The sequence below is a fragment of the Ptychodera flava genome, chromosome 21, assembly GCF_041260155.1.
Source record: "Ptychodera flava strain L36383 chromosome 21, AS_Pfla_20210202, whole genome shotgun sequence".
Classification (NCBI taxonomy): Eukaryota; Metazoa; Hemichordata; class Enteropneusta; family Ptychoderidae; genus Ptychodera; species Ptychodera flava.
The window spans coordinates 31,482,720-31,506,165 of record NC_091948.1 but is presented as its reverse complement, the minus strand read 5'-3'; the positions used below and the strand labels follow the sequence as shown (position 1 = coordinate 31,506,165).

General features: G+C 38.6%; 3 protein-coding genes across 3 annotated transcripts; all 3 read left to right on the top strand.

Annotated features, from left to right (window-relative positions):
- Positions 1-1,002: 1,002 nt before the first annotated feature.
- On the top strand, positions 1,003-12,824 carry LOC139122026 (uncharacterized). The gene is made up of 7 exons (XM_070687390.1): positions 1,003-1,379; positions 2,601-2,743; positions 6,400-6,521; positions 7,723-7,905; positions 8,470-8,587; positions 9,986-10,163; positions 11,334-12,824. Exons 1-7 carry the CDS (start codon positions 1,148-1,150, stop codon positions 11,525-11,527), a joined length of 1,170 nt encoding a protein of 389 aa, XP_070543491.1. The 5' UTR covers positions 1,003-1,147; the 3' UTR covers positions 11,528-12,824.
- Positions 12,825-13,863: 1,039 nt separating this feature from the next.
- On the top strand, positions 13,864-15,451 carry LOC139120955 (beta-1,4 N-acetylgalactosaminyltransferase 1-like). Its single transcript, XM_070685544.1, has 2 exons — positions 13,864-14,883; positions 15,437-15,451. Exons 1-2 carry the CDS (start codon positions 13,864-13,866, stop codon positions 15,449-15,451), a joined length of 1,035 nt encoding a protein of 344 aa, XP_070541645.1.
- A 5,986-nt stretch (positions 15,452-21,437) lies between these two features.
- LOC139122025 (sperm-specific protein PHI-2B/PHI-3-like) lies at positions 21,438-22,632 on the top strand. Its single transcript, XM_070687389.1, has one exon. The coding sequence runs from the start codon at positions 21,483-21,485 to the stop codon at positions 22,035-22,037; it is 555 nt and encodes a 184-aa protein (XP_070543490.1). The 5' UTR covers positions 21,438-21,482; the 3' UTR covers positions 22,038-22,632.
- Positions 22,633-23,446: the final 814 nt, after the last annotated feature.

The following is a 23,446-nucleotide window of genomic DNA, read 5'->3' as shown; positions in this document are numbered from 1 at the left end:
GTGAAATTCAAAAAGTATATGTCTGTCACAAAATTTGGAACAAAGATTGGTATTAGTCACTTTCAGATTCTACGAAATTCATACGGTGATTATTTTTTAACAATTTGAGTTATTAATGATCTGGTATATAGGTCAGCTACACTCACAATGTTACAGTAGCATCACACTACAAGTACCTGATCCGATTTTTACAGTACAGCTTTCACCCTTCATATTAAAGAAGTGTGAAGCAGACACTCTTTAAGGTTTACTTCTAAACAGAATATTTCACTGTTCATCAGTTTCTGAGCTTACAAAAATTATTCATAAATTCGAAGAGTTTGTAGTTGATTCACCGGAATATATTGCATTTATTCAAGAATGTGAACTACTTTAAGGCCGGGCAATCTCTAATAGTGCTTAGCGCTACAGAAAAGTCGATATTGTGTAACCCTGACTGTGAAGCAGATAATCTCTTTATATCTTCGACATTTTATGATTGTAAAATCACGACGTTATTGATTGACGAGAGAGAGAGAGAGAGAGAGAGAGAGAGAGAGAGAGAGAGAGAGAGAGAGAGAGAGAGAGAGAGAGAGAGAGAGAGAGAGAGAGAGAGAGAGAGGGTTCCATGCCGTACGAGTTATCGTTACCGAGGGTGAGAAAAGGGAAAGGTAGGGGTAGAGGCCTATATTGGACGTGTCAGTGCCACTCGATTCTATCGCGAGTTGAGGAAAACATAAAATATACATTATGCATGCATACATGCGCTCAAATATAAAAGTACAGCCATTTCTCTGTTATTCTATGTGAATTTCGAATACTGCAGACAGCAGAATTGAGTTTCCGCGAGCAATTTAATTAACGGCTCTATTCATAATGTCTACCGTAGAGTACGCTGATGTCAAATTTAACTATTCCTCTTACGGCCTGGCAACACACCATCGACTGACAACGCCAGCGTTGTCGATAGGATTAACAACATCTGTTGTGACACAAATCCTGAATGTAAACTGGAATATACGCATGACAAAACCCACACACCGGGTCAGTGATACAACGGTTAATAGATAGGTTGTCTCTTTGTGTCCTTTCATGCTACTTCGGAATGAAATATTCGCCAACGAACAGAAAATTCACGTCAGCTGTGTGATATTTCACCCAACTCCAAATGACTTTACCGAAAATGTTCAAGTCTATCAACGGACTGTTGCTATTCCTGGCATGCTACCTGTCCGTAATGACCAGCTTTCTAGTATTGACTCGATCAGGTTACAAAATGGGTCCGACATTATCGATGGCTTCGTTTAACCTGTGGCGGAGGAATTACCCGGATAGGGGCGAACGGTTGATGGGTAACTTTATCGACATCGTCACAGCCACGGATCCGACTCACATAAGCGGTAGGTTCATGGGAAAATTTGGTATAAATATTACCAATAATGGCTCGATCACGAAAGCAAAGACCTGTATTTTGCTGCTAATCCCTGTTATCTACATCAATGAATTTAGTCGACTTTCACTATATTTGCATTCACTAGATCTGTGTATATTCTTCTAAAGCGACTCTTAGAATACGTGGATTGAATTTTCAGTATAACTAGTGCTTGATCTAGTTGAATTTCATCGGATAGTATAGAGAACTGGCACTCTATAAAAATTATGCCAATAACGAGACCTGAAGCCACGATGGAACAGCTGATACAGGACTTATTATTCATTCTCATCTTGTTTACACGTCAGTGACGGTTTGCCCAGTTGTCAGTGGTGGTGTAATCTATCCAAATAATTTCAAATTTGAAACTAATCAACAATTATATCGAAAATGCCTGGGTCCAGTATGTTTGGTCGTCGCTTTCACGTTGTCTCGGAAACGCGATTGCTTTATTTAATGATATCATTTCCATTATTCGCAATTACCTAATAAGTATTGACACTCACGACATCGCCAAATCATGGATCTCTTTATATCAAATGTGATCTGCTTATGGTGATCAGTTTCATCAGAGCATTGCTCTAATTTTAGCAACGTCAGCAGATTAAAATAAGGTGAAGGATTTGACGTGTTTTGTCGAAACTTATAAGTTCATTTACTTCCGAGTACTTATCCATCGGATAAATACATAAGAAGGTCAAAAAGATAGATTGATTCAACAAATGGAATTGAATCAATTAACGTTCCACCCGTTTTAAAACTGCTATAGTTGCTTTTGTAATGCTACAGTACTTTCCGTCTCTTCAGTTTTCTGTTCTTCACCCAAAAGCACGTCGCAAAACCAAGTGCGCAGCTTACATGAATGCAATGTCCGATGTAATTCTGATAGTCCGGACCCAAAAGATAAGGCTATTGTCCATTCAATGTCACGTTTTTTCGAATTTATGCATCTTGCAGAATGCCTATTTGCAAAGAAACAATGTGTATTGAATAATACGGACAATTGTCTTCAACCTTGTTTTGCCGACAAGAAATTTGCATCGCGGTAGTGACTTGATGAAATATACACACATCGGCCAAGACAGACTACACAATCAAATAATATTTTTCTTTCGCATTCTGCTTCCATGTTATCACAGCCATGGTTTAATCATTATCTTTTATAAATACTCTTTATTATTTTTTCAAGGGGTACCAGCTTTGATAAATTCCATACTGAGAAATACTAAACGACCTGATGACGTCAGACTGCATATAGTGATGTGTGGTGACTCAGCTGAGTTTATGGAGTCGTACCTACGTTGCCATGGTTTCAAAGTTGATCCACGTAAGGTGGGTGTTCAACCTTTAAGTCATTGTTCAACTTCTTTTGGGGAAACTCCTTTTATCTGCCACGTCAGAAATGACCACAATATCGACGATCGTAGCGTTTTATTACCTGACACGCATCGACATTACATTTTATGGATACTGGCACAAAAAGGGGTTTAATTTTATTTAGCGAAAACGCTTTTTTATACCGTTACATCGCAGTTTTTTAAATTGCATGAGGAAATTCTATTATAATGGCAGACAATGACTGCTCGATGACGTCACTTCAACATCAGAGAGAAAGTCTCGCAACAGATATTTGTAATTTTCCAACGATATAACGGCTGCGTTCACAAATAACGATTAGGGGAGGGGGTGGAGGAAATAATCTCAATTGAAATCTTATTTTTTTCAGATCCCCCCCCTAAGTACTCTAAAAAAATTTCAAATGCCCCCTCTATATGGTCAAAATTTTTCAAGTGCCCCCCCCCCCCATCTATCACAGGCCCGCATATTTGTAAAGGATGTGAGCGCAGAAAAAATAAACATGTATTGCGCCGTTCTGCTCACAGGTGTTCAACACTACCTGTATTAGCACTTTGTATAGTCATATTCCCAAGGCAAGTTCTTTAAATGCATCAGTGAATTTTTTAGATTTATTGGTCTAAAAGCCAACTTGAGTTAATCTAATTCTGGCCAGGTCAATTGCTCCTGTTGAAGAGCACACAAAATGCAATCATGGAGAGTAGGAAAATTGTGAATTCTGGCTAATTGCCGTATTGCACAGTGACCTACAAAAACATTGTTCCAAAACTACAAGACCTATATGAATTAGATGCTACTCAAAATTGACAATACGGGAAGGTTAAAATATTCCATCAAATAAATGTTTTAATCTCTGAAATTTTGGGTGTGATAATTGCAAATTTGGTTAAAAAATAAATAATTCCATTTGGTCACAATGACACATATTTTTTCTTTTAGTCTTTACTATTCAAAGTTTACTTCTGTATCATTTTATAATAAGAGTGTGAAAAATTTAGAAAATCAAGCATGGTGACCCCATCTTTTTTCTTTAATATTTGATTATTCTCATATGCCAGAATTCAAACATTTCTCTGTTTTCTTCCATGTGTAGCTCTCTGGCCTGATCTTGTGTACAAGTGAGTTTCACTGTCATGAGTGTCATTTGACACAAACTCTTCCTCAACTACCATGTACATCAGAGTCAGAGCTGTCTCTGTCACTGTTCAGATATGCAGTGACAGTGACACTGCAGTAGCAGGGTAGTATCTGATAGTGACACTACCCGTAGGCAGTAGCTGTCTTAACTTTGATAATTTTGGCAATATTTTTGTTCAGTTTTACAACTGCGTTCTTGTTCTACTCCCTACAGCATGTTGAATTGTCCAGTATTCAGCTTGCTATCACAGCCTTTGCATGTGTACCATGCATTTGTATCACTGACAACTGACTGTCAGTCTGGACTCCAATTAAATTATCACCAAATACATATTTATATTTATATATACAGGCTTTGTCGACAAACTAAATATTGTGTGTTTGAGCATGCTGTAGGGAGATAGCAAGAAACTGTAGTTGTTATATTGCATAGAAATATTGCAGAAATCATTAACAATTGCAGCTTCTGCCCTGTTACGAGGCTCAAGTTTGTTTTTTACGACAAATCACACTTTTAGATTTTTTCGAGATAAAAGTCATGAAATGTGACAAAATGGTTCTAGATTTTGTTAAATTATTACTAACATTACAACATTTTGATGACATAAAAATGGTATTCATTTTTCATTGAATTACCTACAAAAACTTGGAATTGGAAAATGTAAAACTCAAAAGGGACCCAAAAATTTTCAAGTCTCCCTCAACTACCCCCAAAAATTTCGAATCCACCCCTGAATTCCTCCAGCCCCCCCCCCCTAACCGTTTTTTGTGAACGCAGCCTAACGGCTGCACATCATATCTGAACAAATAAATATGAATGTCAAGGACAAATGATAAAGTCTGCTGTACGATGGTGACGCATGCACGACGCCATATAAATCTTGGCTGTTATTTGGAGTCTTATGGACTGCATGATATGGCGATAGGTAATACTACAATGTCTCTCTGACCTTGATGAGGGGTGGTTGGTGAGCACTCTGCTGATGGTCCATAGTAAAGTCAATATCTAATTTGGGGGCGAGTACATGTTTTGCTAGAGAACTCACGGCTTAATGGCTTGGGTACGACCGACTCGAATCGATTCCGGGGATGGGGACAATCCCAATATTTTCATACGGGCGTATGCCGCCCAACTTGAGAAAAATATCTACCCGACGTGTATATCTTAATAAATGGCCCATTGTTAGGGATTGTCTTCATAAATTTGGGGCAACTGTTACCGTTATTCTACTGCATGTTAGCGTTTCTCATGTTATCAACTTTTGTTAAGAAAGTATACTATATTTAGGGTTTTTTTTCACTTGCCCATGTACACCACTTTCTATGGAAGTAACCCTGCCCGCGGAAATCGATTGCTGACTTGAAATCGGACGAACGGAGAGCATAATGACAGGTTCGGCATGTATAGATGGTAAACTAACGGAGAGAACAAACAAACAAACAAACTAACAAACAAACAAACAAACAAACAAACAAACAAACAGGGAGCTAAGACGTGGATAGACAGATTTGATTGCACATTCAAATTTCTGTAAATCAATAATGTAGCTACATGCCGTGAACGATAGGCTTCAATGAAACTCAGAATTAATGAATTTTCTGCTCATAATGCTTTTACCACGGTGACCAGTTCCAGGTGTTCGTATCTCAGAAATTCAGCATTAATTAATATAGCAATACATATCTCCGTAACATAACCTGGGACCATCTATTGTACCTTGGATAAAAGTGTTTAAATGTTGTATATTGAACGTTCTATGCACACATCTAAACAAGACTGGCAGCAAATAACGCTCTTCTTATGACGTCACAGCTGCGTATGAATGTATCATTCTAAAGCTGTCAATATTTCCGTTACATGCAATTGCAATACCATAGGCTGAACAAGGACTAAACAGCTGATGGTATAATATTGGATGATTGAAAACCAATCCGAACACTTCTGTATCTTGTAATAATGGTTCATGAGCTTTACTCAAATTACATTCAACTGTAACAATAGCAACGTACACTTTATAGAAAACACGGTCAGAGTTTACTAATCCTGAGAGTGGGCGTCTCGACATCAGATGGAGAGAAGACATATAATAGCTTAAATTGCTGCATGGAACTAGATATAATAATAAATTAGAGCTAATAAATTTTAGGATCGTTGTTTTTCCTGTAATCAGAGACCCCTGCCGGATACAGCCGTTACAACATTCTGCGAACATAGGGCTTAGTGCGCAAATAGCACAATTGTACCGATGATTTTTACTAATTTTTGATATTTTAAATTTGTAGATTAGTGACGTATTTATCAAGTACAATAAATCGGAGAAAATATGCTTTATTTCACCATAAACGAACAAACGGCAACGCTAATATTTTGAGACTAAGATGCAATGCCGTTGTCGTTCTCTTACATGATGTAGGCATATTGAGTTTGGTTGTGGTTATATTTTCCTCCAATCAATGAATAGAAAGTAACACAATCTCCTTCTTTTTCATTTTAGATTGAAATTGTTAGTTTCAGTAAGTATATGGTAGATCCAAAAACCTATCTGCTTTGGGAAAAGTCACTTGCCAATGAACTAGACAAGGGTGTATGTAACTACGCATGGAATTATTTCCACAGGTAACGTAATATCGTTTCTACAAGACTGGCAAAATTTTGAAAACCTTGCACGTCACTAAATTTGCATAACATTCTGATATTTTCAAATTTCAGTTTCTGTCCTTATTTGGATTGAATATGAAATCAGACATCGTCGTACCTGTCATAACTCGACGTTACAATTGCTTTTGCTGCAAATTTCGTCCGTGTTATTGTCTACAATAAATACAGCCTTTTTGATATTGTTACAGAGAAATTCAAGTGAAACTATCACAAAATTGCCAAATATCCTAAATTGTCCGGTGAGTTGAAGTTATTTTGAGAAGATTATGCAAATGCACACTTGGCACTTTAGACATAATGAGGCTATATAAGATAACTGCATTAAATGAAAAGTATTATATTCAGTCTGTCCTATTGTAAGTTATAAGTGTCATGTCTTTACTATAGAAGACTCGATATTAATAAAAAACGGGGAAAATAAATATGTAGATTACTATTAACTTTTGTAATCTAAAAATGGCTCCAATTATGTTTATTTCCGAACACTACTGTAGCTTTTCCACTGAATTCTGGTCCAGGAAAATTCTAGTTAATATAAGTCAAGCGTCGTGTGCAAAACTTATAAGCCTTCTTGTCATTGGACAGGTATACAGGGATCCTTTGTCTTACAACCTTGCCTTAGAGATCAATAGCTCAGGCTGTAACTGTTGATGATTTTTCACTATTTTCGTTTTGTATGTCAACTCAGTTTCTTGCTCTATTCTCAGAAACATGTTGAATTACACAGTGTGGAGCTTGTCAACTCAGCCTGTACATGTGCAGATTGCGTTGTTACTGTTGAACAAGTGAATTCTGGTCCGGACTGGTATTCAAATATAAACAATAACAGTGCATTCCACATGTATAGATGTGTGCTGACAGGCTAAATATTCGGTGTTTCAACATGCTTTGGAAAGTAGAATAAGAACTTTGAATTGACGTCCAAAACAAAAATAACGAGGCAATGATCAAACGTTACAGATGCTGACCCTCAGATGATTTGTTGGCTACAATTACATCACCTGCTACTGTATAACAATAGTATGGCCTCAGGTTACTGCAATCAATCAGTCTGTACAATGAGTAAACCTAGGTTACCTTGGTCCGTATACGAGTTCGGATAAAACTTTCGTTGATGACTGTTAGTCGTATTTTTAAGATAGTCTGTTTCTCATTGCAGACTATTCCCAGATTTGAAAAGGGCATTTTATATATCAGTTGACTCCATAGTACAAGCACCGATAGAGGAATTGTGGTTGGAAGCGTCGACGTATCCTGCCCCGCTGCTGGCAGTGCAAGACCTACTGAACTTCAGCTCTGGTAATTTTAACATCAAAACACTGTCCAGTACTTTTCTTGACAGGTGAGGCTGTTTTCATAATATTGTGAGGAGCGATTAAGGCAGACTTGAAAAAAAGCTGTATATTAAGGGGATATTTAAATAGCATTGATGGAACCTGTCTAAAACATGTTTTGTCATACTTGTGCAAATTACAATTGATGAATAAAGTCTCAAGATTTTTTCGCTGCGCAATTTTGAAATCACAAGCAGAAGACAACAGTCAATGAATCCTTTAATTCCGTTATATGTGATAAGTACAGTTTGATCAAACTCTTTTAAAGCTACGGAAACTGTAATTTCTCCATTTTCTCGGTGTTTTTGCTACATGAACTACAGTTTCTTTGTTCATTTTCTGTAGTATTTTGTCAGTGTATGACATGCATCGTAGTCATTGACAACAACGCCAACTATGTGAGACCACGGTCACACTCGTCTGTGAGACACACATCATGCAATGCACTCGTAGTGAACCCAGCGGTAACATCATTTTGACGTTAACGATTTTCGCTGCATTTGTGCATGGTCATTCATCCACGTCATCAATACAGTGGGTTTTTGTTTATGTGATTATCTCTTTATGTCCAGGTATCGTCGAGAGTTCAGTCCCTGTACCACGATTTTTAATGGCGGAGTTTTAGTCATCGATTTGGAGTTTTACCGGAAGTGGGCATTCAATGAAGAAGTTGATTTCTGGCTGCAAAAGGTTTGTTACAATTTTCACCGAGACCTCACTACATAGTTCATGATGAATTGATCTTCACTGCTGCTTTATAATTCATAATTATTCTGCGAATAAAAGTGATCGTAATCTGCGATTGGATCTTTATAGTAATATGTACGTTTGCCAGAAACAGGTGATACCTCGGTAATCCTTTGAAATAATATCTTTGTGATTTTATTGATTGATTTTATGGATTGATTTTATTGAGTTTGGAATGATAGCAAAACGCAAAGCTGTGAAAATATTGGGGTCATATGTATGGTCCTCGCGATTTGAAGCTGTGTTTGTTACAATCAATTTTACGTTTGGGATTTTTTCTTCTTTCTTTACGTTGATGAAACCCTGACTTTATTCAATTCAAAAATTAAGCAGTTGGGAAATTGCATTTTTGTCAATATTTCTCAAGTCGTTCATATTAGTGCGTTCCTTCAGGGTAGGCCTGTGTGAGGTCTTTTCTGATATACAAAAGCTAAATGTTTCACTTATGCCTAAACTATTCACTATGCTTCTTGTTTGCTATCACACTCTGTGCCTGCTATCCAGATTACACGGGCGATTGCTGTAACGCTTGATATATTCATTTCTTTGGTTGTTTATAAGAATATTTTTTTTTATATTCTCTGTAAAGTATGTTGTTGATTCATTGTGTGTAACATACAATGTTATAACTTGCACCGTTAAATTCTTATCCGGACTGAAATTCACTTGTATGTGAAGAAAAACATCTGACATAGTACAGGATGCATTCACAAAGTCCAACACAAGGCATTTTGGTGTGATTTTCCAAGCAGAATACGAATCTGTTGTGTATAAGTTGGAAAAATGTTGTGGAAAATATACCAAAAGTTGAATCCCCATCAGCTGTATCTTTTCGCATGTTTTGCTTTTTCCATGAGATTGTTTGAAATCAAATACATACAACTTTTGTGAAAATGCTTACGGAAAAAGTTACCACAGAACGCGTTTTTTCACACATTGGCGACGTACGCATAACAATTTGCTATATAATTTATGAGTTTCAACTCAAATATGGCCGCCGCACATATACGTGTGTTAGCGCCTGAATTAAGTAGATACAGCTAATGAGTACCCGACCTGTAACGTTAATACAATACGGTTTGCTGAAAGCCAGACCGGTACATGAATATGCCTGTAGTTGAAGTGATTTGACTATAGCGACATTCGTGGGCAATATATTTAAACGTACGATCAAATCACTTTGGGGAATCGTACTTGAAATTTGTCGATTTCTAGTGTGATTTTGCCTTCTGATACTGTAACCAGAAGTTAGTGAGAAATGACAAAAGAATGGTTATCGGGACATCGGCATAAAAGTAGAAATTACTCAATAATTGAATTAGTATGTATTACTTCCAATAGAATACCGAGTCGGCAGAGCCACTGTGGAGCTCCGGTAAACATTCGGCTATGCAAATTGTTTATCATGGTTTATGGAAGGTACTGCATCCAAGATGGAACGTTAGGAGTGTAGGGTGGAGGAAAGAAATGAGGGAAGAAGATAAACGAATTGCTGGAATTTTCCACTGGGATAGTCCGTGTAAGTAATTTGTCAATATATCCTGTAACTATTTAATGTTATTGTATGCGTAGGTACCATTTAATTTACAGCCGTGTACAGTTAGAATTATGACTGTTTATTTACGGTGACAAACGTAAGTAACCGTATGCCACATGGCGTCGTATTATAATGGCATGTACACACCATGTCCTCGTAAAAGTATACAAAATATATTTTGTATGTATACATTTAATATATATGATGTGTTTTAAAGGTCGTAACATTCACGCTGAAATGGATTACCAACTATGATTTTACACCCAAAATGTAAAAGGCATGGTGAAGGGCGACAACGTTTGACACTGAAGTGGACCTAAGAAATCCAAGTCCTTTGTCACTGCTCCCTCAATTACAGATCATAACTGTGAAAATAATCAAAAAGAAGATGCCCTGATCATTTAACTGTATAAGGACGATAGAGTCTTGAATGACGGCGTAAGATTTGCTTCGACACATTACAGGTCATACTACAACAGAATTATTTCGTTACCCAGTGATAGCCTGCAAAACGTACGCGTATTCTTTATGATGGTATTAGTTTTGTACGCAGTATTTTGCGATCAACAGCGATGTCTTCCACAAGAACTAGCTAAGCTTTACTTAGGCTACAGCTTTATAATGCTGTGCTGAATTGTCGTAAGGGCTTTGCGATTTAGTCGCCACCGTTCGACCTGTAAAGAAAAAAATAAGTAAATAAATAAACAGATGAATCAATAAAAAGAAAAAATTTTGATGTATAGTATTTTTGTACGTACATAAAATAATTTTATACTTCTGTCGTTTGTTCGCATTCAGGATAGCGTCCGTACCTTGATCTGCCTGGAGGTATTGTATTGGAACGCTACGACAGTTTCCGTGGCATTTAAAATGTTTCCGACCGAAGTTATGATGATTCTCAGCGTGATCACTTAATAAATTAACAAAGTATAGTGACACAACTGTTTAACCCTCTCACCACCATGGTTTGAACCAATTCCAGTGTTTTCTACAGTACAGTTGGACCTCTAAAATAGGAAATGGGGGTGAAGGGTTAAAGAACAGTGTCAACGGCAACTCAGTATTATAGGCTTTACCGTTACTTAGTACTCATTAATTATTTCACTTTTTTATGAGTGATTCGTAATTGATTGCCATTTGCCTCACTTTCAGACAAACCCTGGCTAGCATCAGGTGCCAACAGGGAATATTGGACTCCATATCGTCCAGAGGAATGTTCAGGTGCTGGAATGTGTATGACGTATTCGTCACAAGTTGCCCGGATGACGTTATGGAAATGTGTATGTCAGACTGACAGGGCCGGACCCCATTGTCAATATTTAGTTGGAAAAAAGAGAATCTCGTAATATGTACCAATGGTCAAATGTTTTACAGACATTTAAATATTTATAAGCACATTTTTTTAAAAACAGAGATCGTGTAAAAGGTTATATTCATAACTAGGGTTAGAGTCTTGCATTCAGGGTTTCGAGAGTTGTTTTTGTAAGTGCGGGGTGCCAGACCTCCTGTTGTAGTGTGCGGCGTGGAAGAAGTTTGAGGGCGCCAATAAGGGCGCGGTAAGCTGATTTTCTCTGACGCATAGGACCTATGGAAAAGGGTGGCCTTGGCTCAATGGCCGTTGAAACCTCCTAATAATATTTGAACCAGTGCCGGTGATGTAACTCTAGACTGGCCCACTCGTCGCCGGCTTTTCTCGGGCGTACGCAGTACTTAGTGACGGGCTGGCCATTGCGATCACCTCACCATCCACGCAACAGTCTGCTGAAGTTTATTCCTTCAATTTACTCTATGCCCAAAGACTTGAGGCAAATCTAATCTATGGTACGTCTGTGGTCTCACGTAACCACCAAATGAGGGTGTCGATGTTGACGACAGCGTATGGTTCGGTGTACCCACGGAGAAAGGAAGGCAACAACTGTGATATACCGGCGGTTACTAGAATACCACGGCCAAAATGAATTTCATTCCGGTAGTCTTTTGAAAAGTAGACAAAGTAAAAGGAAAGTCCATTAGCCTTTGTTATACATCAAAGTATGAAAGCAAGAGTGGAGAGTAGCCTTCACGCTTCCATACAGTGAGCTTGCCTTTGAAATGCAGATTTTGGTTTTAGCAATAGAATACGTAACTCGCTTGAATAAAAAAGAATGCAAATTATAGCCGAGTCCATAGAGAATCGGATGTCCAAAAGAAAATGATAACACGACACAAAAACAGAAAAAACATACAACTGAGCAGCCGCGGCAAATTTTACATCAATCTCTGCGTTACAGTTGAAGGGCGATGCGCTGTTTGATTAAAGTTTAGCTCAATTATTTGGGAGAACAAGATATTCATTTTGTTACGTTAGTAAAAAATTAACAAACATATGCAAATAAGGTAGTTATGTATGCTAATGAGGTCACTTTTTATGAATAAAAATTGATCAATGAATAATTAACTACCAAGGAACGTTCGATTGCCTATGCGCAGTTTGTTTAGCTTTTTCAAATGTGTAATTACTCTTCACAGTCTACCCATAGCCCATGGAGCTAGGATCTACAAAATGATTTATTCAAATGTTGAGAACATTTTATTGCACGGTAAATTTCAACCCTGAATTTTTATTCTATTAACATATTAAATTTTGTAGCTTCGAATTGTCAATCGTAGTAACAAGCCTTTTCTTATTTACCACATATTGAAACATCAATGGCAGAAACAGGGTGCTTTATAAAGTTCACTACGCAGAAGCACATAGTATAGCGTTTACCAATATTGTCTATACCCCACGGAGCAAGCACGTGACGCAGACTTTCACGCTATGCTGGCACACATCCTAATGTGGCCAAGATGCCGAAAACTTGAAGGTTACAATCATATCTGAAAGGCAGAGGTAACCATGATAAATCTCTTGTGAACATAAAATCAATTATTTAATGTCCAAAGTGAGGACAAAACTTCAGCCGGGGGAAACAAGTTATATGTCTCTCGTCGAGTGTTTGCCGCGGCTAGATTTTATAGTGTTGTTTTTGTTTGACATCAATAGGGTAGCATGCCTGTCATCCAATAACAAAATCCGCCCTGGCTTTCACTTAGTTAATATTTAACACCATAGCTTTATTCGAACGTTACAGACTTTCTTGTGCCATTGTTAAAACATTCCTTTAACATTTGCCCCGAAGTGAAGTGATGACTATAGTGTAAACATGCATCGTTTCCAATCAATCACAAGTAACGCTGGCAGTGGTTAGGGCATGGAGCTGATATAGTAAACTAGTCACTGAGTACATCTAGAGATCTCTCCAGAAAACCCATTTCTTTGCATCCAAATGTCTGTGTCCACTAATACCCATGTCTGGTTTTCTGCTCATCTTCTATCAATTTTCTCTTCATTTCATTTAGTCAGGTACAGTGGCGCCGATTTGTTCCTATGAGTACTTATATCCATATATTAATACATTAATGACACAATACGGTACTTACAAAAATACAGGTTAGATTTTTGAAAATAATAAAACAAATTTTGATAAGTTATGTGTAGGGAAAGTGTACACGAGTGACAAGCTGGTTGCACGGTACTTCAATCAGTGCAGGTTACTCGTCTGTGAAAACAGGAACAATGAATGATGGCTATTTCTATTGTTTTGCCTGGGTGAACAGCTCCTATTTACGAATAGACCGCCATTGCCACTGCGACCTGACCATGGGGCGTAGGATAGATCGACGGTTTTCTTTCTTAGTCTGCAGCAGACTCGGAAAGCCGAAGCTGTTCGTTCAGATTCTCTTCTTGCTGGTAGCACTTTGTCTGTTCATCAGTCTGGCGTCACAGTTGGCAACATCGAACACGATGACACAAAATGACCTGCGTTTTCAAGCCCAGGACATGGGTCGGAATACAGACGCTGTTCAAAATGTCTCCTCAATCAGAGGGCAACCGCCGCCAAGGCGTGAATCTCCTGGAGCGTGCAATTGTGGGAGCGACCCGACTGATTTGTGGGATTCGCTGGAATACTCCGCCATGCGGCGCAGGAGAAAAGAGCTGGAGGAGTGGGAACGACTGCATGATCATGAAATAGAACCACTAGTTGAATGTCGAACCTCATCTCCCCTGAGGTATCCAGCGAGTGGGATTACTGTAGAGCCATTCGATACAGTAAAGCTGAGACGACTACGACTGGACCCAGATCACCCCACTGTGAAGGGATCGGACAGCTTTACGTTGACGTTCGTATCGGAAAAATCTCTTGGTATATTATTCGTGTCGAATTCGACCTTTCTAAAGGGCGTCGACGTTTCAGGTAACTTTACAGGAAATGTGAAGATACAATCGAAAGCAGTGACCCCGATTCAACAGGTGTGTCAAAGTGTATACTATCATAGCAATTTGTACGATATTGACACTAGGGATAGAATCACTGTGACGCTAAACAATGTGAGTTTCACTATAAATGTTCGGATCAAACGGAGGCCCATGCCATTTTTGTATGATCCTGGTGAGAGTCACCATGTAAATGACCTTGTCACGGTCATTACCAAAACATTTGAGCGTTACGATGCCGTAAATAGACTGATCAAAAGTGTTAATAAGCGTTATCCTGGAATGACAACCATAGTCGCAGATGACTCGGAACGCCCTCAACGTCTTTCGGGCAAACATGTAAAGCACTACACGATGCCATTCGCCGAGGGAGCATCAGCCGGTCGAAATCTAGCTCTCAGTCAAGTGAGAACCAAATATTTTTTGTACGTTGATGACGACTTCGTGTTTACAAGGGGAACAAAACTGGAGAATTTCATCGGTAAGTTCGAAGACTATTTTTCCAAACTGGATGTTGTCGCCGGCACGTTTGGAGACGAAGAGGGAAATCTACTTCACGGACCGGACTGCCACGGTTGCTGTAGATTTCAACATTCGCTCGGCAATCAAGATGGAGACTGCTTATTGCGCCTCAGAGATTATTGGTATCGCTCACTCGACACTTTCCCACAATGTCATTTCACGGACATGACAACAATGTTTTTCATGGCCCGAACTTCGTCTGTTCGTCGAGCCGGGGGATTCGACCCCGTGTATGAACGCCTCGGGCATACCGAGTACTTTTTCGACTGGATGGGTAAACTGCGTGTGGCGAGCTGTTACGATGTCAATATATATCACCATCGAGTTGAAAACACTAAGTACAATCGATATAGATCCCGTGAGATTAATCCAAAAGATCAGTTAAATGATGTTAAACACACGCTTTTCAAAAATAATTTGAATTGTTTTATGCTAGGTTGAAGTGAAGTGAAATGAAATTTAACTGAGGATCACCGACTTGCAAGTAATTCATTATACAGTACACAATGATCTTTGTATCGATAAGTTCATTAGTAATTTGGAGAATGTCAATCAGGAAGCGAAAACTCAGCGCTTGTGAGACAAAATGCGTGTTTTCAGTAACCTTGCCAATCCTACTTCAAAACATGCAGTTCCAAAGAACGCAATACCTTGAGAACTGCCGCATGTGATAGTTTGGGATTAATCCAAAATATTATGGTAAAAGGCGTTACTGACCTACTATGTACACCTGCTGTATTAACAAAAGGGATTCATTCGAATACGGACATTTTTTCCGTTTTCGTCCAGTTTGAAAAGACGGATTTTCAGTTTACCGCTACCCGAAATCACCAGGTTGAATTTCAATGGGACAATAGCATGAAAATTTGAAATATTTAGGTAGTTTTATGGTTGAGACAGTACATCTGCCATCATCTTGTTCTTCTCCCTGAAACATTTTCATCAAAACATGACACATCCTGTGCAAGATACAATGTCACTGTTGTAAATTGAATTCCAGTCCGGACTAGAATTCCGTTTTCAACAGTAAAATTGGTCAATACACTCTTGCACGCTTTGTTGATAAATTGAACACTGGACATTGATTTCGGTCGGTGGAAAACTTGTCAATAAGATGAGCTAATGGAGAAGTGGTATACTGCCTACTGTACATACTGGTGCTATGCCGTGTTTTCTGTATTCTGAGAAGTCATGAGCAGGCAATTGTTTACACATAACGTTTTATTAATTTATGGTAATTTAATAACAATTGCTTATATTTAGCAACTGCTTATTGAGCAACCGTATGCTTATGACGAACCAATTTTCCCCCTTTTGTATGATGCTATGATTCATGTTTGAAAATATTTTATATATATATAAATATATATATATATATATATATATATATATATATATATATATATATATATAATATTAATGTTCCATACAAGGCACACAGGGCACTAAAATGTCCTTTAAGCTGTTCTGCCAATTATCTGCGGATATGAATTTTCAACAATATTTACAGTTTTTTTGCTGTACTGATATTAACATCAGGGGTGACACTGACTGCCGAACAGCGTGCAATCTGAATCTAGGAATACGAAATGATGCTGACATCCGATATTAATGCGAATCTCAATCAGATGCCTTGGCCGTCTAAAACTTTACGTTAAATCACTGGAAATCATGCAAACATTGTATCAAAGAGAAAACTGAATTGGAAAGGTCATTTTGAAATCCGCAATTTTGAGTCCAGATGAAGTCCAATACACACATCCCAGAGTGCTGCCTACGAGTCCAGTCAACAAGTCCAGTCCCTGGGAGTCCAGTCCACCGCGGTCTCGACCAAGCTCAAAGTCACTGACCATTTTTGTTGAAGTTTCAAGTAAACTTTAATTAAAAGGTCGTCTTAGCGGTCCGTAAGAATTAGTTAGCATTTTTGTGCAGCTTTTTGCTCAGATACATTAACCTAGTATCTGCAAACGTCTTCAATGATCAACATTTTATTTGCTATGAATATGTCTGCAATTAATCTACAATCTTTGGGTTCCATAAAGACGTTTAGATAGCAAGAAAGCATTGCATTCTGTTTGTGTATTTGTAGTAAACGGTAACCTGATGAAGTAACTAAAACACCAACATTATTAAAGTCAGGTGAGTTATCATATTAATCAATATTATGTATTATATTAGTGAAAGTGCATGTTTTGTCTTATTGTCAGAGAGATCTCTGGAAAGTTATATATTTTGTAGCATTTCAAGACTTAATACTTTGTTTTGGCGATACCACATTTATTGTCAGTAACCAGTCATGCGAATTGTTAGCAAAATAAGCTGCCTGGTTTCAAACTTTGTTTGGATTGTTACACTGCAGATTAAACCCATTATTACTACCCCTCCCAAGATCTTATGGTCTGTCTCTCGGGCAATAAAACAATTTCGAATACACCGATGTTGTAATGGTTTATGATGTATAGGTGATGTAAAGGTACGTACAATGAAATTGTCACTGACTGCTATGCAATATCAGACCGGGGCAACGCAGAGAATTGTTGAACAACTGTCAATTGACCTATATCTGTGAATCACTGGAGGGTCATATGATATACTGACGTTCAGAAATCGCAACAACCCCGGTGAGTACGTAGACGTACACAGTACGTGAGTCCTTCGTAGGGAATACTGGGTCGCAAAAACCTACCATATTTTTATGATTTACTTTATTTCAATCAAAACTACTCAACAGCTTTCATCAGATTAAAATAATTTTGACGATTTGAATTTGTACTAATTACAATATGGTTGTCACAAGCCGTGAATATAGACTCCCCTTGTAGCAATATATACGGTTCCGAAGACAACTTTACAGCAGAGAAACACGCAGGGAATTGTTCATGGTCGATATAAGTTTTGTCTGCATGATTTGAAATGATCTAAGACAACTTTCTTGAATACCTGTAGGCAATGCCTTGACTAAATGTGACAGTGGGTGTCATTAGTCACGGGAGGAAGAATACAGCGAATGTTGGGCCCCAGGCCATAAAGGGTCCTCAAATAACCGTATGACGTCCAACATGACAGTTGGTTGAAGCATGCATTTTGTCTCATAAACAGGGCCGATTCACCAAATATTATAATTCAAATAAACAGGATCGATTCACCAAATATTACAATTCAAATAAAATGAATTAAGACAACGTCAGTATTCACGTTCATAGTTACTATGCGTTGTGACGAAGCAGCGTTGGGCGTGCAAGAACGTCTTGGCATGTCGATTTTCATGCGGCAGTTATTGTGTTATGAATACGAGCCAAGAAGATTTACGCCGCTGGGGTCCAGTGAGGAGACAAAATTCGAAAAAACGTTGTCACTAAAAATGTTTGATAGAGTGGGTTTTAACATTTCCGACATAGATAAACAACCTCCGAGGTCAAGTACATTGCCATTAGCATAGTTCCTCAGCTGCAATTATGTTACATTAAATTCGCCAATGTACACTTGAAACGATGATGGCGCTGTATCAGAAGCCCACTCAATGCTTCAATGAATTGGCATCGTATACAGAATGCAAAGGACCGAAGTATTCAACTGTGTATGGTGTTCCGCCCTAGGCATGCTAGGTTAGGTAGGGTCGGAGATGGTGGGGCGCCCTTACACGACTAAACCTCTCAGTCTAACCAGAAGGGCATGAATATTTTCGCCTCATATCACATTGAGATGTTTTGAAGTTCGAGAAATTTAGATCCACATGTTAACAAAATGATATATGGAAAGCTACAAATATCTTCTTCTGCATCATTATTTGAACTCGTATGAACAGTTAGTTATGAACAGTAGTCGTGTAAGCTTACGTATAATACCCTACACGTTTCCTCGTCTTTTTACGAACAGTGGGTTTGGCCTAGCCAATCATAGTCTACGATGTTCATGTAAGATTTTTATCATAGGAAATGAAATGGCCCGGTTAAGGTGAATAAAAGTGGTATTAAAACCGTGGAGGTGACGATACATCCTTCTTTCCTTGAAAAGACTGTATAGACGAGCACTGGGTATTGTGGCTGGAATATAAAATAATGCTATACCAATTGATAAGTAATACCACGTTTACGAGAGTTTTCACGGTGACATTAATTTTGTTGACAAATTTAATTTCAACAGAACCACCTGTTGCATGTTCGCAAGTATTTTTATATACCTTTCGAAACTAATGCCACTGATATTTTAAAATGACTTTCTTTCAAGTGATGTTCACATGAATTTACATGCCCTTAGTGTAAAAATGCATTTGCCTTTCAAGAGAATCTCATCAAAACTATATCAGCGATCGATATACAAATATCCTCTGTGCGCACAGTGAAAGTCGATTCTCCATCTTCGTCTTCTCGTCTCAAAGACATCGATTGCATTCTTGGTCTATCCACGGAAAATACATTTCTGCCTTGAAGAATATGGGACCAAGGATAATTAAAACACGCACATAAACCATAGAGCGTTTGAATTACCCCGATCGAACCACTTCCCCTCCCTCGATAAAAATTTGGAAGTGCGAAAATATGAAAATGGCATTGTGATTTAAGCTTTTCTTAAACACGATAGATTGCTGAAATAAGTTGGAAGTTTAAACTGCTCCATAGTTTTAAAGAATAAACATGCCAAAACATGCCAAATCTTAATACACGGTCCCTCCACAAAAGGACCGTGCTTAATACAAGCAACTTTGACAGTCAAACTTGACTATTGTAATTCACTTCTCTATAGACTCACAGACAAAACAGTAGGCCTACTAGTATTACGACGAGCTCAAAATGCTGCAGCAAGAATAATCACATGCACCAGGAAATTTTCGCCGATCACCCCAGTTCTCATCCATCTCATTTGCTTACCAGTTCGTCTCAGGATTGACTACATTACTGTTAATTTTCAGGGCTATTCACAACCAGACTCCTGCGTACATCAGTAAACTATGATTCCAACTCGTATACTCCGTTCATCCGCCATGAAACTTTTATTCAAGCAATCATTGAATATCAAACTTGTCTCAGACATTGTGGTAGTTGCCTGGGCGCATGTACGGTGTCCATGGCATAACCGTGACCCACGAGGGACCGTGCGTGACCACATGTTACAGTCCCTCCAATAGCGGTGGGCTCTATACCATGGCATATAGAATTGACTCAGGGAGATCGAAAAAGCGGTGAATCCCTAAACGCAATGAATTCGTTTTCCATAGACGTCTTTCTAGTAATCAACGGCCCCTTGGCCAATTTTCCTTAGGCTGCTTTCCCGAAAAGTGCACAACGCCATTAGGAAGGTGTTGCTTTTGTCGATATAAAACACGTCTTCTTTTTATTCTCCCCAAAGATGTTTAAATATAAATTATTGTTTTTTTGCTGACAAAGATAATTGTGTAAAATAAGCGGTGTCGTAGTTGACAAATAAATGACTAGAATTAAGCTTTCCAATAACAACATCAGATATTGAGATATAGCACAAATCACAGTCATTCCACAATAGCATGCATAAATATAAGCTTTGTTGTCAAGTGTATAGCTCTCGGCATCTCACATTTTACAATAACAAGAAACTGTGTTCAAAAGATAGAAACCAAATATTGTTAATGTATCAAAAGTTACAAAATTTGTTATTATGCTTTTATTGTAAAACATTTGACAAAGCTCTGTACGTTTTGGAGCTGACATGAAATAAGGATCGTACAAATTGAGCGAGCTCAAACAACTTGTGACTCGAGTCAGTTGTACCATGTGCAACGACTGTACATATATGTGTCTCGCACAGTAAAATGCATGGACCGTGAACCTCTCTGAGTGTATTTGATCAGTTCATGGTTGGTTTTTATATTGCCAGTCATCCTGCATTTGGCCACGTTCTACACTATGCTTCACCAAGGTATGTCGACAATGCGAGGCACCAAGCGCCACAAGCTTACCGCCTCCACACCTTAAGAAGTTAGAGATCGAATTTTCGATCGAACGGCGGCGAACCGGCATTTCTTTTTCATAAAACTGTTTCTTGGATATATGTTGTAGATGATGTTCTAAGAAAAAATGATCTGGAAGACATAAGAAGATGAGAAATTGAAACAATTTTCGGTCAGGAAACACAAACCATACACCACACTGGAAATGCTTCCAGACCTATACTCTCTTCAAAAGTCGATAATTTCGTCCAACGAGGCGGACCTATTCGGGAAAGCCACCTAAACGTAGCTCGGAATTCACTTTATCTGATTTCAGCAAAGAAATGTCCGTTTGAGCTTTCTCTTTTGCAAAAATTGCTCATAAACAGTCATAGAGAAACACAAACTGGGTTGGCAGGACGGCGGTCAATGTTGCATTGTCCTTGTTAAGTCATATGTTGTTTTCTCCGACGTTCGCGGCTGCTACATAAAAGACGCGGCTGTAGGTCAACATGATTATATCGCTTTAGTTTATCTAGCAAACTGCAACCTACCTCGTTAACGCTGTGAAACCTGTACCATGGCTGAATCAAGCGCTCCCGTGAAAAAATCCAAAGCCAAGGCTGCCCCAACTCATCCCAAGACTCTGGACATGGTCGTTGAAGCTATCAAGTCCCTGAAAGACACCAAAGGTAGTTCAATCCAGGCCATCAAGGGTTACATTCTGTCTCACTATCCTACCGTCAGTCCATCTCACCTCACATCAAGTCTTCGACGTGCACTGAAAACCGGTTTAGAATCTGGTAAACTGGAACGTCCAAAGGGTTCAACTGCAACTGGTGTCACAGGTCGTCTTCGAGTTGGCAAGTTACCAGAGAAACCGAAAAAGAAACCCGTGAAGAAGAAGGCTCCAAAGAAGAAGCCAGTTAAGAAACCCAAGGCAAAGAAACCAAAGAAGGCTGATAAGACGAAGAAGACGCCAAAGAAAACGGGAGTCAAGAAAGCAGCCAAGAAGAAGACTCCAAAGAAAGCCGACAAGAAAGCAAAGAAACCAGCCAAGAAAGCCACAGCCAAGAAAACTCCAAAGAAGGCTTCCAAACCAAAGAAGCCAGTTGCAAAGAAAGCCAAGAAATAATCAATCTTTGCATCAAAACCCAAACCAAACGGCCCTTTTCAGGGCCAACACATCCTCCGAAAGAGAATACCCGATATCGTTGTCACATTGCATGTAATCTAATCATGATATTCATTGCAATGTGTTAGTGGTGGCACTATGCCTCCCTTCATTTCGTCTGACCTTTGTCGCCATTCCTCAAATTTTCGCCCCATAATGACCCATATAAGGTAAGACAAATTCACAAAACTTTAGAACCATTCAATCTCTCATTGCAAATAGTTTATCTCTCCTTCCTATTCTGGGAGAATTTTATATACATGTAACAATAAGTGCCTTCTAAAATACACCGTAACAAAAAATTATAGTATCGCAGCGTCGGCCATGGCTACTGTCCTCCAATATTCACTTCCTTTCATGTGAAAAGCCGCATATGTTCGCATATATGCCCATCTCGGATCCAGGATGCATAAACAAAGTGATGTGGTACAAAGCGCCTGGCATTTCACATCTTCACGTCCTAATCTTAGGCCCCTGGTCAATCAGCCTACTGTTTTTCTCAAGCAGAAAAAAAGGTTTCTTTAAATCTAAGCAGAATGAAAGTATCAGACAGTTACATGTACTTATTTTCAAGTATGAGACAGAGCGATCAGGAAGCTAAACCTTGATAGAATTTTGTAAGTTATTGAAGCCTTAATTAACATGACAACAGGTTGATTTGTGTTTCTCAGTTAAAATGAAAAGATGTTGATTTCGTGTTTCAACTTCAATTATCTACCAGCAAAATACCCGCGCAGTACTGTCTAGAACATCTCCGTTGATTTGATACTTGTCAAGCTTACAAAGACCACACGAAAATGTACCACAATAACAAACGTTCATTAGCATCATTTTGTCTTTGCTGGACACAATACACTCACCCTATATCCTCTGTACGACAGTAGATATACCGAGCGCCCGCAACGTCCACTACGTTACATATGAAAGGCTGTTCAAAGAACATCGGAATTACATAAGACTTTTTCAGCAAACCGATACAACTGTTTTTATCAACAAACAAAGCACGATTCACGTCGTTGGAAAATCACTTATATTAAGGTCGTATGCACCTCGAAGGTGAAAGACTTAAACTTTTGCTCAAACTTCTTAATGAGGCCACAGTCCCTCGTGGATAGAGGGGCTGTGATGAAGCTTTCGACTTCTTTTAAGGTAATTCGCGCCTCAAAAGTGAGTCTTAAATTTTTGCGCAAATTTTCCTTAAGGAATCTTTCAACCATTCTCTTTCAAAATCAAGAAGAAAAATGGGAGGAGTGCAAATTTTGGAGTTAAAGAAACAAATAACCCAAAATTTACAGATATTTAAAATTCAAAATGGCCGCCATCCCTGTGTTAACTCTATGCGTGGAAAAAAACAATTTTGGAATTTTGAA

Bases quoted from the DNA above. Each gene is read 5' to 3' on its own strand.
- LOC139122026 (XM_070687390.1), top strand. From the start codon at position 1,148: ATGACTTTACCGAAAATGTTCAAGTCTATCAACGGACTGTTGCTATTC. The intron at 8,588-9,985 runs GTTTGTTACAAT...TACTTCCAATAG, and splicing joins TTGATTTCTGGCTGCAAAAG to AATACCGAGTCGGCAGAGCC. The intron at 10,164-11,333 runs GTAAGTAATTTG...CCTCACTTTCAG, and splicing joins TTTCCACTGGGATAGTCCGT to ACAAACCCTGGCTAGCATCA.
- LOC139120955 (XM_070685544.1), top strand. From the start codon at position 13,864: ATGGGGCGTAGGATAGATCGACGGTTTTCTTTCTTAGTCTGCAGCAGA.
- LOC139122025 (XM_070687389.1), top strand. From the start codon at position 21,483: ATGGCTGAATCAAGCGCTCCCGTGAAAAAATCCAAAGCCAAGGCTGCC.